This window comes from Stomoxys calcitrans, chromosome 1, assembly GCF_963082655.1.
Source record: "Stomoxys calcitrans chromosome 1, idStoCalc2.1, whole genome shotgun sequence".
In the NCBI taxonomy this organism is placed as follows: domain Eukaryota; kingdom Metazoa; phylum Arthropoda; class Insecta; order Diptera; family Muscidae; genus Stomoxys; species Stomoxys calcitrans.
In genome coordinates, this window is record NC_081552.1 from 187,291,575 (window position 1) to 187,309,074 (window position 17,500).

The window sequence follows — 17,500 nt, forward strand, 5'->3', positions numbered from 1 at the left end:
ATATAGTCCGATATATTGCATCTTCTAACCTAACCTGCTTATGGACAAAAGAAGAATATGTGCACAATTTGAGATCAATTTATCTATTTTTAAAGACTGTAGCGTGATTTCAACATACAGACGGAGGGATATGTCTAGATCATCTTAGATTTATACGCTGATCAAGAATACATATACATTACTAGTTGACCCGGGCCCGCTCCGCGGCGTTTTCTTTTACTTTATATGGAACGAAAGTTTCTTTGGAATAATTATTTTTGACAATTAAAGACCTTTTAGTGAAATACGATGCTAACTTGACTAACAGTTTAACAATATAAGTGCCTTTATCAAAATCCCATATGATCTTTATTGGTCTACGAATTAAAGTTTGGATGTAAGGTGTACTCCATTCTTAAAATACTTCATTTCAGACCGATATTCTCATGATGTCTGATTTAGTGGTGTTTTCGGGGGAGAGGTGGTCCCCCAGATACTTGGCCCTGAAAAAATATCAGCATTGTGCTCTTCTCAAAAAATATTTACATATCAATTATTTTTATCCCATATTGCCATTGCCCTCAAAATTGGGTATCAAATTCGTTTTCTAATCTCATTTAAACTCTTTATTGCAAAAGTTAGCAAATATGTCCGGTTTGGGGTATTGGCCCTAAAAATATGAATATTTAGTTCCACTCTCTTAAAGACCCAAATTGTCTTGGTTAGCAAATACGTCCTATTTTGGGGTTGTTGTGGTGGTGGGACGTCCCCCAGACAGTTGGCCCCTAATGTTGATATCAGATACGTGGTCTACTTCCAAATACCTTTAATTTGAGCCCCATATTTCCATAGTCGGCAAACATGACCGGCTTGAGGGGTGTTTTGGGGGATGGGCTGCCACTCAGTGAGTTGGCCTTAAAAATATATATCGGATTCGTGTTCCACTCTAAAAACCCTCTTATTTGAGCTTCATATTTCAAAAGTGGTGTTGTGGGGGTGGAGTAGCCCCGTAGACCCTTTTCCCAAATATTGATATCAGATTCGTGCTTTACTCCCAAAGACCTTTCATTTGAGCCCCATATGACTATGGTCGTAAATTTTTCCCCTTTGGAGGATGTTTTTGGGGAGAGGCGGCCCCCCAAACACTTGGTCCCACATTTGGATATTATATTCTAATTCTACACTCAAAAACCTTTTATTTAAGCCCCATATTCCCATGGTCAGTAAATAAGTCCTGTTTGGGGGGTGTTTTGTGGATATGTAGTACCCTATTTTCACCACGGGATCATTATGCATCATCTGTGAAAATTTCAAGCAAATCGGTTCAGCCGTTTCTGAGTCTATAAGGAACACACAAACAAACACAAATTGATTTTTATATATAAGAAGAATAGGGTCAGAAGTGGATATTTCGATGTGTTGCAAACGGAATGACAATATGAATATACCCCCATCTTTCGGTGGTGGGTATAGTAAGTAATCATTCATTAAGTTCGGCCGACTAAACTTTGAATACCCATCGCTTTAGATATCTGGTTAAGGTTAGGTATAAGTATCAGTTTACCAGCAGACTCGCTTAGACGTTTCTAGACCAGATCTTTCTTTAGAGTACACCTAAAAGTCCACCTGATCGTCTAGATTGGAACCATCCGGAAAATTCTATGTAACTTTTATTACAAAGGATATTGTGGTTCCAATCGGTTCTATCAGGAATACAGATAGAAAGTACAGTTCTTTCTATCAAAATGCGGCACAGGCAATGTGTACTCCACACTGCTTAGAACATCAGTCATCGCATGACCAAAGAGTAACTCCCTTAGCCTCACAGTAGTGGTCGCAGCAACTTGTCTAGCCACAATGTTGGATATCTATGTGCCTCAAATAAATTTCTGTGAAATCTCTTGAAAATTGTGCCATTTATGAATGCAAGGCGCTTTTTCGGGTGTTCGGTATATTCAGATATTGTCCCAAACTTTATTCGGTATGAATGTTGGGGGTTTGAGTAATACTCACTGTTCCCAACTATGGCTTAACCTGTTTCAAATTTGCCTAAATGCAAAATCTGGTATTCAGCCTATGTGGCAGCGACTTCCAAACATTGCTCAATATGCTTAGTCTTTCCACGGAAGTTTTGTTCTTCCCCTTCCTCATTTAACATCTGCTTCGCTTTCAAATGCCTTTAAGGCGTTGGCTTCTTTATTCTTTTTGTCAATTAAATCTAGAACCATCACCCAGTTTTGTCTGCAACAACCTGATTTACCGTAAATTTTCCATTAACTGTCTGCTTCTCATGCATCCCTGTACCAGAGAACCTAAATGAAAATATAATTAAATCATAATCTTGGCGCCACGAAATTAAATTTTTTCTTAATCCAATTCTCATATGATTAAATACATTCGTCCTAAGTATATTTATACTAAGCCTGATGTCAACTACAGCGTTCCGTCCCTAAAGATTTACAATGTTTAAAATTTGCCATCACAAATCAAAACACCCTAACATATCCCAACTGTCTACAAAACTAATGGAGTTAATCACATCATATCATCAGTCTGCCTGCAACACACTCAGTTACTAACCAAATGGAGACGAACATGTCCTTGGGCGGCAATTTTCTCTAGAAGTCAGACGAGAAAAAAAAAAAACACAGAAGGATGACTGCATCAAAGTGGCAACAAATCCTTGGAAAAGGCCAAGCAACAGATTACTCTAAGCAGACTTTGATATCCGGATGGGAAAATTCACTATAATTTTGTAATTGAGTTTAAAATTGTTTTTTCTAATCAGACCATGCCATATCGTACTCGATTGTCTGCTTTGTTTCTGGTTAAGTTTTAAATCGTCAAGCTTAATAGGGAAACATATGAGAAGAGAAGAGACTACACTAGGCAATTGAGTTTTATTCTGGGAATCTAATGATATGGGGAGAAATATAGACTGTATAATACTTGATGAGTTTGCCCCTGTTTTCTAATGGTATGAATGTACCTGGGCAAATTTGCATATGCAATATTTGATAATCTTGTATTTCAATTTGCATGTTGCCAGAAATTATGAATTGCCATTCTTTTAAATGTATCCATCATTGATAGTCCCAGGCATCTCAATGTCAACCCAGAGAACACTGTCATCTGCCTGTTCATGAGGACGACGAAGATGGGCCAATATTTGACAAGATCATTCCAAAGAATCTTGGACAGAAGACTGAATTAGAAGTGTCTATTCCGTATCGCACCGGGAAGGCTTACGGAAGCAGTGCACCATGAAGCCCCGAAATGGGAACTGAATTCGAGAACCGTCCGCTGGCTCTAAGTCAGCATGATAAGATCAATACTTACTTACTCCTCAGTACTTTGTTGGACTGATGTAGAGACAAAGTAAAAAAACAAGTAAAAGCGTGCTAAGTTCGTCCGGGCCGAATCTTACATACCCTCCACCATGGATCGCATTTGCCGAGTTCTTCTCCCGGCATATCTTCTTAGGCAAAAAAGGATATAAGAAAAGATTTGCTCTGCTACTAATATATTATTTCATGTTGGAGACCTGTGTAAAATGTCAGCCAATTCGAATAAGAATTGCGCCCTTTGGGGGCTCAAGAAGTAAAATAGAGAGATCGATTTATATGGGAGCTGTATCGGGCTATAAACCGATTCAGACCATAATAAACACGTATGTTGATGGTCATGAGAGGATCCGTAGTACAAAATTTCAGGCAAATCGGATAATAATTGCGACCTCTAGAGGCTCAAGAAGTCAAGATCCCAGATCGGTTTATATGGCAGCTATATCAGGTTATGGACCGATTTGAACCATACTTGGCACAGTTGTTGGATATCATAACAAAACACGTCGTGCAAAATTTCATTCCAATCGGACAGGAATTGCGCACTCTAGAGGCTCAAGAAGTCAAGACCCAAGATCGGTTGATATGGCAGCTATATCAGATTATGGACCGATTTAAACTATACTTGGCACAGTTATTGGATATCATAACAAAACACGTCGTGCAAAATTTCATCCCAATCGGATAAGAATTGCGCACTCTAGAGGCTCAAGAAGTCAAGACCCAAGATCGGTTTCTATGGCAGCTATATCAGGTTATGAACCGATTTGAACCATACTTGGCAAAGTTGTTGGATATCATAACAAAATACTACGTGCCAAAATTCATTCAAATTGGATAAGAATTGCGCCCTCTAGAGGCTCAAGAAATCAAGACCCTAGATCGGTTTATATGACAGCTATATAAGGTTATAAACCGGTTTGAACTAAACTTGGCACAGTTGTTGGAAATAATAACAAAACACGTCGTGCAAAAATTTCATTCTAATCGGATAAGAATTGCGCACTCTAGAGGCTCAAGAAATCAAGACCCAAGATCGGTTTATATGGCAGCTATATCAAAACATGGACCGATATAGCCCATTTACAATACCAACCGACCTACACTAATAAGAAGTATTTGTGCAAAATTTCAAGCGGCTAGCTTTACTCCTTCGGAAGTTAGCGTGCTTTCGACAGACAGACGGACGGACGGACGGACAGACGGAAGGACATGGCTAGATCGACATAAAATTTCACGACGATCAAGAATATATATACTTTATGGGGTCTCAGACGAATATTTCGAGTAGTTACAATCAGAATGACGAAATTAGTATACCCCCCATCTTATGGTGGAGGGTATAAAAAATAATCCGATCTGAACTATATACGACACGGATGTCGAAAAGCATAATATAAATCAGTGTGTTAAATTTCAGTGCAATCGGAGTAAAAGTGTGCCTTTTATGGGGCCAAGACTTTAAATAGAGAGAGATCGGTCTATATGGCAGCTATATGCAAATCTTGATCGATCTAGACCAAATTGCAGAAATATATGGAGGGGCTTAACATAACTCTTTGTTCCAAATTTCGGCAACATCGGACAATAAATGCGTTTTTTATGGCTCCAAAACCTAAAACCGAGAGATCGGTCTATATGGCAGCTATATCCAAACCTGGACCGATCTAAGCCACATTGACAGAGAATGTTGAAGGGCCTAACACAACTCACTGCCCCAAATTTCGGCAAAAGCGGATAATAAATGTGGCTTCTATGGGCCTAAAACCCTATATTGGAGGATCGGTCTATATGACAGCTATATCCAAATCAGAATCGATCTGGCCCAAATTAACGAAGGATGTTCAAGGGCCTTACATAACTCACTGTCCCAAATTTCAGCAAAATTGGATTATAAATGTTGCTTTTATGGGCCGTAGACCCTAAATTGGAGGATCGGTCTATATGGCAGCTATATCCAAATCTGGACCGATCTGATCCAAATTGACGAAGGCCTAACACAACTCACTGCCCCAAATTTCAACAAAAGCGGATAATAAATGTGGCTTTTGTGGGCCTAAGACCCTAAATCGGCGGATCGGTCTATATGAGGGCTATATCATGATATAGTCCGATATAGCACATCTTCGAACTTAACCTGCTTATGGATAAAAAAAAGAATCTGTGCAAAGTTTCAGCTCAATATCTCTATTTTTGAAGACTGTAGCGTGATTTTAACAGACAGACGAACAGACGGACGGACATGTCTAGATCGTCTTAGATTTTTACTCTGATCAAGAAAATATATACTTTATAGGGTCGGAAATGGATATTTCGATGTGTTGCAAACGGAATGACAAAATGAATATACCCCCATCCGTCGGTGGTGGGTATAAAAACGAATTTAATATCCAATTATGAGGATAAAATAAATGGAGTTAAAATAAATGATATTTAGATATATGAGTCGCTGATATATTTTCCGGGCTTAGTGTTCGGAAGACCACCCTAATCCCCAAAACACCCCTAAATCGGCCATATATACCGACCATGTGAATGTGGAGCTTAAATGAAAGGTATTGGGGGTAGAACAAGAATTGATACCCACTTTCGGGACCAATTTTCTGGGGGTCAACCCCTTTCCCAAAATACCCCACAAGCAGCAATTTTTTAGTGACCATCGCAAAATGGGGCTCAAATATGCTCAAAAATGCTCAGTATGCTTTGACATTTCATCATGAATAGACTTACTAACGAGCAACGCTTGCAAATCATTGAATTTTATTACCAAAATCAGTGTTCGGTTCGAAATGTGTTCATTCACCGTAACGTTGCGTCCAACAGCAGCGGTCAATGTGGCAGCTATTTCCAAATCTGAACCGATCTAGGCCAAATTGAAGGAGAATGTCGAATGGTCTAACACAATTCACTGTCCCAAATTTCAACAAAATCGAATAATAAATGTTGCTTTTATGGGCCTAAGACCTTAAATCGGCGGATCTGTCTATATTAGGGCTATATCAATATATAGTCCGATATAGCCCATCTTCAAAATTAACCTGCTTATGGACAAACAAGTAAAAGCGTGCTAAGTTCGGCCGGGCAGAATCTTATATACCCTCCACCATGGATCGCATTTGTCGAGTTCCTTTCGCGGTATCTCTTCTTAGGCAAAATAAAGGATATAAGAAAAGATTTGATCTGCTATTAGAGCGATATCATGATATGGTCCGGTTTGGACCACAATTAAATTATATGTTGGAGACCTGTGTAAAATGTCAGCCAATAATTGCGACCTCTAGAGGCTCAAGAAGTTAAGATCCCAGATCGGTTAATATGGTAGCTATATCAGGTTATGAACCGACTTGTACTTTATATGACATAGTTGTTGAAAGTAACAATAAAAACGTCTTGCGAAATTCATTCAAATTGGATAAGAATTGCGCCTAGAGGCTCAAGAAGTCAAGACCCAAGATCGGTTTATATGACAGCTATATAAGGTTATGGACCGATTTAAACCATACTTGGCACAGTTGTTGGATATCGTAACAAAACACGTCGTGCCAAATTTCATTCCAATCGGATGAGAATTGCGCACTCTAGAAGCTCAAGAAGTCAAGACCCAAGATCGGTTTATATGACAGCTATATCAGTTTATAAACCGATTTGAACCAAACTTGGCACAGTTGTTGGCTATCATAACAAAACACGTCATGCAAAATTTCATCCCAATCGGATAAGAATTGAGCACTCTAGAGGCTTGAGAAATCAAGACCCCAGATCGGTTTATATGGCAGCTATATCAAAACATGGACCGATATGGCCCATTTATAATACCAACCGACCTACACTAATAAGGAGTATTTGTGCAAAATTTCAAGCGGCTAGCTTTACTCCTTCGGAAGTTAGCGTGCTTTCGACAGACAGACAGACGGACGGACGGACGGACAGACGGACGGACATGGCTAGATCGACATAAAATGTCGCGACGATCAAGAATATATATACTTTATGGGGTCTCAGACGAATATTTCGAGTAATAACAATCAGAATGACGAAATTAGTATACCCCCCATCTTATGGTGGATATCCAACCCAAAGACATACAGATTAAGTGTGAGGCAACCACTGCGAGATTTTAGGCGATGGAAGGATGGATAGAGTAAAGGAGCGGATCACATCATCGCGGTGTAGTCCTGGAAGAGGTTTCCAAGGATACCCTTGAGATCAAGTGCAAGGCACTGCTACCAGCGACACAGTCTTGAATTAACTGAACTCTGGTATTGGCATCCAGAAGTTCTTGCTACACCGATGATTCATAGCCAGAGGACGGAGTAGGCCTGGAGGTCTTCATAGACTAATATCTGTTTCCAACTGCCTGACCATAATACGGTCCTGCAGGCAGAGATGCGGGAGATCATGTAATGCGTAAGGTGGTATTGTGTAGAAGCTCAATGATAAGCTGCCTCCTTTTTATAGCCGAGTCCGAATGGCGATCCGCAGTGCGACACCTCTATTGTGGAGAAGTTTTCGCATGGCTGTAATGACAAATGGTACAGTATTTCAAAAATGTCGACAGCATTAGGAGCGCATAACAACCGCTGAAAATTTTTATACCCGCCACCATATGATGGGGGTGTACCAATCTAGCCATTTCGTTTGTAACACCTCGAAATATTCGTCTAAGACCCCATTAAGTATAAAATTCTCGCTCGTCTCGACGTTCTGAATCGAACTAGCCATGTCCGTCCGAAACAACGAAGGCGTACAGCTAGCCGCTTAAAATTTTGCACTGATACTTAGTATTGATGTTGGTCGTTGGGAATTGCAAATGGACCATATCGGTTCAGATTTAGATATAGCTCTCATATCAACCGATCTCCCGATTTGAGTTTTTAAGCCCCTGAAAACCGCAATTTTTTTTCCGATTTAGATGAAATTTTGCACGTAGTGTTCTGTTATGACTCCCAAGTACGGTCGGAGTCTTTCTTTAGCCTGATACAGCTCCCATATAAACAGATCTCCCGATTCGACTTCTTGAGTCCTTACAAGTCGCAAGTTTTGTCTGATTTAGCTGAAATTTTGCATCTGATGTTCCGTTATGACTTCTAACAACTGTACCAAGTACGGTCCGAATCGGTCAAAAACCTGATATAGCTCCCATATAAACCGATTTCCCGATTTGATTTCTTGAGCCCCTGGAAGCCACAATTTTTGTCCGAATTGGCTGATTTGCATGTAGTGTTCTGTTATGACTTCCAACTACTGTGCCAAGTACGGTCCGAATCGGTCTATAACCTAATATAGCTCCCATTTAAACCAATCTCCTGATTTGACTTCTTGAGCCCTTACAAGCCGCAATTTTTGTCTGGTTTAGATGAAATTTTGCACGTGGTGTTCTGTTATGACTTCAAGCAACTATGCTAAGTACGGTTCGAATCGGTCTATAACCTAATATAGCTCCCATATAAACCGATCTTCCAATTGGATTTCTTGAGTCCTTAAAAGCTGAAATTTTTGTCCGATTTGGCTGAAATATTGCATGCGGTGTTCTGTTATGACTTCCAACACCTGTGCCAAGTACGATCCAAGCCGGTCTATAGCCACATATTGCTCCCATATAAACCGGTCTCTCCATCATCCTTGCTCGGATCCTAAAAGCTTTAATTGTTGCTGGTTTGATAGAAGTTTGGTATGTAGAATAGAATTATGTCCTTCAATTAAATTTTAAGCAGAATACACGGTGGTGGGTTTCCAAGATTAATTAAATTTGAGAAAATTTACCCCATATATTGCATAATTATAAATTTTAGCCCCAAAATGGTGAAATTAGACCCCAATGTAAAATGAAAATGTCCTTCAATATAAGTTCAGATTAATTTGAGGAAAACTCAAATTGGCCCCAATACTACTACGTTTCCCATGAATATTCCATTAAGGAACAGGAACCCAATATCTGCCTGAAAATAAGCCCAAAGACGAAATTGGACCCTAAACGTTTTGTTGTTGTTCTCTATATACCTGTATGGGCCGTAATATTAATTTTGGGACTTGGATTGTAATTTCCTGGGGCAAAACTTCTTTGCGCCAAAACTAAATACTTACCACTAAGAACATGAACGCGAACACTTGCCAAATCAGCATTAGAGGGTGCACAAGAATACTTCCCAGAATCAGCCAAATCTGCATTTTGAACAAGCAGATATGATGTGGTGACATCGCCTTTCTCCGTTATGACTGATACACCGCCCCTTGTTGAGTCATAATTGATAACCTAAAACACAATATACATGAAAAAAAAATAAATAATTTATGTGTTGAAAATAATTTTGAAATAAGCTGAGATAACTATACAAAATTTAAGTTAGGCTGTCAAAGAAGTAATAATTTCGGCTAAGCCGAATCTTACAACATGTTCACATATTAGTACAATTTATATCTAGATTATTTTGAAACAAATGAAAACTGCTAAGTTCGGCCGGGCCGAATCTTATATACACTCCACCATGGATCTCATTTGCCAAGATATTTGCAAGGGTTACTTTTCATAGGTAGTAACTAACAAGTAACAAGTGAAAGAGTGCTAAATTCGGCCGGGCCGAATCGTATATACCCTCTACCATGGATCTCATTTGTCGAGTTGTTTTCCGGCATCTCTTCTTAGGCAAAAAAAGGATAAAAGAAAAAATTTGCTCTGCTATTAGAGTGATATCAAGATATGGCCCCGCTTGGACCACAATTCAATTACATATTGAAGACCTGTGTAAAATGTCAGCCAATACGAATAAGAATTGCTCCCTTTGGGGGCTCAAGAAGTACAATGGAGAGATCGATTTATATTGGAGCTGTATCAGGCTATAGACCGATTCAGACCATAATAAACACGTATGTTGATGGTGATGAGAGGATCCGTCGTACAAAATTTCAGGCAAATCGGATAATAATTGCGACCTCTAGCGGCTCGAGAAGTCAAGATCCCAGATCGGTTTATATGGCAGCTATACCAGGTTATGGGCCGATTTGAACCATACTTAGCACAGTTGTTGAATATCATAACAAAACACGTCGTGCAAAATTTCATTCCAATCGAATAAGAATTGCGCCCTCAAGGGCTCAAGAAGTCAAGACCCAATATTGGCTTTTATGGCAGCTATATCAAAATATGGCCCATTTACAATCCCAACCGACCAACACTAATAAGAAGTATTTGTGCTAAATTTCAAGCGGCTAACTCTACGCCTTCGAAAGTTAGCGTGCTTTCAACAGACAGACGGACGGACGGACATGGCTAGATCGACATAAAATGTCACGATGATCAAGAATATAATACTTTACTAGCTGACCCGGGCCCCCTCCGCTGCGCCTTCTTTTACTTTATATGAAACGAACGTTTCCTTGGAAAATGTATTTTCCACAATTAAAGAGCTTTTAGTGAAATACCATGCTACGAAAATAGTATATCGCTTGACTAACAGTTTAATAGTGTACGTGCCTTTATGTAAATCCCATATGATCTTTATTGGTCTACGAATTTAAGTTTTTATGTAAGGTGTACTCCATTCTTAAAATCCTTTATTTCAGCCCCATATTCTCATGATAACTGATTTAGGGGTATTTTTGGGGTAAGGTGGTCCCCCAGATACTTGGCCCTGAAAAAATATCACCATCGTGCTCTTCTTTCAAATACCATTTATTTAAACCCCATATTGCCATTGCTTTAGGAGAGTTTACACGATGAGGCGTCCCCAAACACATGGCCCCAAAATAGGTTATCAAATCCGTTTTCTAATCTCAAATGCCTCTCATTTGAGCCACATATTGGCATGGTCGAAACATTTTTACCTTTGGGGAGTGTTTTGGGGAAGGGGTGATGCTCTAAATACATGGTCCCACATTTGAATATAAAATTCGTATTCTAAGTAAAAAATTGCTGTTTGTGGGGTATTTTGGGAAAGGGGTAGACCACGAGAAAATTGGTCCCGAAAGTGGGTATCAATTCTTGCTCTACACCCAATACCCTTCATTTAAGCTCCACATTGACATGGTCGGTAAATATGGCCGATTTAGGGGTGTTTTGGGGATTGGAAAAATCCTAAGCCCGGAAAATATATCAGCAACTAGAGCACGTTCTCATATATCTATATATCATTTATTTGAACCCCATATTGCCATTGGCTTCAAAATTGGATATTAAATTCGTTTTCTAATCTCCTTTAAACTCCTTATTGCAAAAGTCAGCAAATGTGTCCGGCTTGGGGTATTGACCCTAAAAAATATGAATATTTAGTTCCACTCTCTTTAAGACCCAAATTGCCTTGGTGAGCAAATAGTCCTATTTGGGGGTTGCTATGGTGGTGGGATGTCCGCTAGACATTTGGCCCCTAATATTGATATCAGATACGTGGTCTACTCCCAAATACCTTTAATTTGAGCCCCATATTTCCATAGTCGGCAAACATGACCGGCTTTGGGGGATGGGCGGACACTCAGTGAGTTGGCCTTGAAAATATGTATTAGATTCGTTTTCCACTTTAGAAGCCCTCTTATTTGATCCTCAATAGTCAGCATATACTTCCTATTTGGATGGTGTTGTGGGGGTGGGGTGGCCCCATAGACACTTTTCCCGATTATTGATATCAGATTCGCGCTTTATTCCCAAAGACCTTTCATTTGAGCCCCATATTGCTATTGTCGTAAATTTGTCCCCTTGGGTGGTGTTTTTGGGAAGAGGCGTCCACCAAACACTTGATCCCATATTTGGCTATTAGATTCGAATTATACACTCAAATACCTTATATTTTAGCCCCATATTCCTATAGTCAGTAAATAAGTCCTGTTTGGGAGTGTTTTGGGAAAGGGGTGGACCCCCAGAAACGTGGTCCCACATTTGGATATCAGATTGGTATTCTACTCGCAAATACCTTTCATTTGAGTCCCAAATTGCCATGGTCGGTAAGTATGCCCGATTTAGGGTTGTTTTGGGGTTGGGGTGGTCCCCCTAGCACTTGGTCCGACAATTGGATATCAGATACGTTTTTTTATCCTAAATACCTTTCATTTGAGTCCCATATTGTCGTGAATGGTTTAAATATATGTTTGGTAAGTTTTAGGGTGGGACGGCCCCCCTAGGTACCCCATCCGAAATTTGGATACCAAATTTTTATTTTTAGGGTACTATATGAGGGCACACAAAATTTCGCTTAAATCGCACTATACATCTCCGAGATCTGGCGTTTCTGAAAATTATAGTAAGGGGGATGGTCCGCCCCCCTTCAGGTATCAACAAATTTAGCACCCTATTTTCACGACGGGATCATTATGCACCATCTGTGAACATTTCAAGAAAATCGGTTCAGCCGTTCAGAAACCCACAAACAAACAAACCTCAGACGAATATTTCGAGTAGCAGAATGACGAAATTAGTAGAATAACGAGTAGAATGACGAAATTAGTATATCCCCATCCTATGGTGGAGGGTAAAAGGCATTAAGTTCGGCCGGGCCGAACTTTGGATATCCACCACCTCGCCACGGACACGGAGTGGTCTAATAAATATAACGGATGTCGAAAAGCCTGACATAAGTCACTGCGTCTAATTTCAGCGAAATCGTATAATAAATGCACTTTTTATAGGGCCAAGACTTTAAATCGAGAGATCTTTCTAGTAGTAACATTTTCAGACAATAAATCTGCTTTTTATGTCTATATGACAGCTATATCTATATAGTCTGATCTGACTCATATTTCGGTCGGCTGTTGGGAGGCTTAAAACAATTCACTATTTCAAATTTCAACGAAATCGGGTAATAAATAAAGCTTTTATGAGCTTCAGACCCTTCCTCGGTATATCGAGGATCCTTCCTTTTTATGTCTATATGACAGCTATATCTATATAGTCTGATCTGACTCATATTTCGGTCGGCTGTTGGGAGGCTTAAAGCAATTCACTATTTCAAATTTCAACGAAATCGGGTAATAAATAAAGCTTTTATGAGCTTCAGACCCTTCCTCGGTATATCGGCCTATATGACAGCTATATTTAAATACACTCCGATCTTTGGCATAAATAAAGTACGATCTGAACCGATCCGATCCAAACTGATCTGAACTCACTGTCTCAAATTTTGGCGAAATCGGGTAATAAATATAGCTTTTATGGGCTTCAGACGCTTATCGGCAGATCGGTCTATATGACATCTATATCTACATATATCTGAACCATATTTGGGTCGGATATCGGAAGGCTTAAAGCAACTCCCTGTTTAAAATTTAGGCGAAATCGTATAAAAAATAATTTTTTTATGGGCTCCAGATCCTTTATCGGGACATCGGTTTGTATGGTAGCTATATCCAAATATATTCCGATCTAAACCATGTTCAGGCCAGATGTCGGGAGGCTTAAAATTACTCACTGTTTGACATTTTAGCGAAATCGGGTAATATATAAACCTTTTATGGGTTTATATATTATCTCCCTTTAACGGGAGATCGGTCTATATGGCAGTTATATCTAAAAATAGTCCGATTTGCAACATATTTGGGTCAGATGTCGGGAGGCCTTAAGCTACTCACAGTTTAAAATTTCAGCGAAATCGGCTCAATATCTGAATTTTTTAGAGTGATTACAACAGACACACGGACATCGTTAACTCGTCTAAGAATTTTACGACGATCCGAAATATGTATACTTTGTAGGGTCGGAAATTGATATTTCGATGTGTTGCAAACGGAATGACAAAATTAATAAACCCCTCCCCCCCCCCCATCCTATGGGGGTGGGTATAAAAAGTGTTACACAAGAGAGGGTTGCGGTTACATTTGCAAAATGTTGTCCCATATAAGTGCAACATTGCTGTAACATTTTTTTCAGAATCGAAATCACTATTATTGTGCCTAAGCCATATATATATATTGCAGCCCTCGTATAACACCCATATTATGTTGGTGAGTATAATAAGCCAAGTAGGTGCACATTTCAAGCAGAACATGAGACAGTAGGTACTCAGGCTTAAACCAGTCGATCCAATTCTACTTCCTTATGGTAGAAGAGTGATTGCAATCGAAGGACGGACAGATATACAGTCATTGTTATTATATCATTCAAATATTTTTTTTTTTTTTTTTGTTTTTCAAAAAGTTTAAATGGTAACAGTTAAATATATTCGTAGCTCATTACCTCTTCGTGATGATACCAAAAAATATATTCCGGTGGTTCCAGACTAAACTTTACTGTACAAGTAAGGTTAATTGTGCTTCCCTTGTCAACATGAAAATCTGAGCCGCCTTGTATTGTTGCCGTTGGAACTGTTGAATATACAAATAATATTCGTTAAAAATTAAGAATTCAATAAACAGACAAATTATGGACAGAATAGAAAGGGAGATATAATTTATAAACAAAATTATGCAATACGTTTTTGTGACTTACTTCCATAAACACTTTATCTAGCGTTAACTAACAAACTTCCAAATTTTATAAAAATTTATTAGGATGAATAGTCTTATCTTCTTATATATAAAAGTAACAAGTAAAAACGTGCTAAGTTCGGCCGGGCCGAATCTCGGTTACAGATCGACATGGAACGTACTTGGCACAGGATTTGAGAGTCATAACAGAACGCTTTATGCAAAATTTAAGCCAAATCGGATAAAAATCTCGGCTTGCTAGAGCTCAATAAATCAAATCAAATCAATAAATCGATGGACAATAAATGCACCTTTTATTAGCCTAAGGCCTTAAATCAAGAGATTGGTCTATATGGCAGCTATATTCAAATGTGGACCGATCTTGACCAAATTGAAGAAGGATGTCGAAGCGCGTAGCATAACTCACTGTCTCAAATTTCGGCGACATCGGCTCAAGACCTAAACTCGAGAGATCGGTCAATATGGCGGCTGTATACAAACCTGAACCGATCTCGTCCAAATTGCAGAAAGATGTCGAATAGGCTAACACAACTCATTGTCTCAAATTTTCGCGAAATCGGACAGTAAATGCGCCTTTTATGAGCCCACGACCTTAAATCAAGTGTTCGGTCTATATGCCAGCGATATCCAAATCTGAACCGATCTGAGCCAAATTAAAGAAGGATGTCGACTGGTCTAACACAACGCTCTCTCCCAAATTTCAGAAAAATCGGGCAATAAATGCGCCTTTTATGGGCCCAAGACATTAAATCGAGAGATCGGCCAATATGGCAGCTATATCTAAATATAAACCGATCTGAACTTTAAAGGACACGGATGTCGAAAAACCTAAAATAAGTCACTGCGACAGATTTCAACGAAATCGGACAATTAATGCACTTTTTACAGGGCCAAGACTTAAAATAGAGACTTTTCTGTATATGGCACCCTTAATAAAATCTGGACCGATGTGGACCAAATTAAACATCCTATTTTATTATCACTCTACTACTTCATATTTAGTTATATCTTAATTGGGGCTGGCCTTGATTGTATTTTATTCAGGTCCCGAGAACGTATGCAAGCAACATTTTCAGACAATAAAGACCGGTCTATACGACAGCTTTATAATCTGTGCAAAGTTTAAGCTCAATATCTTAATTTTTATACCCACCACCGTAGGATGGGGGGTATATTCATTTAGTCATTCCGTTTGCAACACATCAAAATTTCAATTTCCGACCCTACAAAGTATATAAAGGGTGATTTTTTTGAGGTTAGGATTTTCATGCATTAGTATTTGACAGATCACGTGGGATTTCAGACATGGTGTCAAAGAGAAAGATGCTCAGTATGCTTTGACATTTCATCATGAATAGACTTACTAACGAGCAACGCTTGCAAATCATTGAATTTTATTACCAAAATCAGTGTTCGGTTCGAAATGTGTTCATTCACCGTAACGTTGCGTCCAACAGCATCTTTGAAAAAATACGGTCCAATGATTCCACCAGCGTACAAACCACACCAAACAGTGCATTTTTCGGGATGCATGGGCAGTTCTTGAACGGCTTCTGGTTGCTCTTCACTCCAAATGCGGCAATTTTGCTTATTTACGTAGCCATTCAACCAGAAATGAGCCTCATCGCTGAACGGTGAATGAACACATTTCGAACCGAACACTGATTTTGGTAATAAAATTCAATGATTTGCAAGCGCTCGTTAATAAGTCTATTCATGATGAAATGTCAAAGCATACTGAGCATCTTTCTCTTTGACACCATGTCTGAAATCCCACGTGATCTGTCAAATACTAATGCATGAAAATCCTAACCTCAAAAAAATCACCCTTTACATTTCGGATCGTTGTGTGTGCACGTGTGTCTGTCCGTCTGTTGTAATCACTCTCCACCCTCCAAAAACTGAGATATTGAGCTGAAATTTTGCACAGAGACGTCTTCTGATGCACGCTGGTTAAGTTCTTGAACGGGCCAAATCGGACTATATTTGGATATAGCTGCTATATAGACCGATTTTCCAATAAAGTCTAATGCCCATAAAAACTTCAACCGATTTTGCTGATTATATTTGGATGTAGCTGCCAAATAGACCGATCGCCCAATAAAGGGTCTGATGCCCATAAAAGCGTTATTTATTACCCGATTTCGATGAAATTTGAAACTGTGAGGCCTCTTAAGATCTGACCCAAATATGTTTGAGATCGAACTATATTTAGATATAGCTGCCATATAGACCGATCTCCTGATAAAGGGTCTAAAAACCATTAAAGCTTTTTTTACCCGATTTCGTTGAAATTTGAAACAGTTAGTAGTTTAAGGCTTCTCAAAACCTGACCAAAACATGGTTTAGATTGGACTATATTTGGATATAGCTGCCATATAGACGGATCTCGCGATAAAGGGTCTAAAGCCCATAAAAGCTTTATGTTTTATCCAATTTCGCTGAAATTTGAAACAGTTAGTATTTTTAGGCCTCCCAACATTATACTCAAATATGGGTAAAATCAGACTATATCGATACAGCTGTCATATAGACCGATCTTCCAATTGAGGGCCGTAATCTCATTAAAAGCAGATTTATTATCTGAAAGTGTTACTTGTATATGAGTTTTCGGGACCTGAATAAAATATGATCGAAACCAGTAGTAGTGGAGTTAAAAACAAGTAAAAGCGTGCTAAGTTCGGCCGGGCCGAATCTTATATACCCTCCACCATGGATCGCATTTGTCGAGTTCTTTTCCCGGCATCTCTTCTTAGGCAAAAAAGGATATA

General features: G+C 39.1%; 1 protein-coding gene across 3 annotated transcripts in view; it reads right to left on the reverse strand.

Moving 5' to 3' along the window:
* Positions 1-17,500, reverse strand: part of LOC106095073 (hemicentin-1) — a 167,077-nt gene that overhangs the window by 18,923 nt on the left and 130,654 nt on the right. For all 3 annotated transcript variants that reach the window (XM_059362944.1, XM_059362941.1, XM_059362950.1), the window contains 2 exons: positions 14,479-14,606; positions 9,408-9,576 (listed from right to left, as the gene is read on the reverse strand). In XM_059362944.1, coding sequence (XP_059218927.1) covers positions 9,408-9,576; positions 14,479-14,606 — 297 coding nt within the window. The remainder of the gene's footprint in view (positions 1-9,407; positions 9,577-14,478; positions 14,607-17,500) is intronic.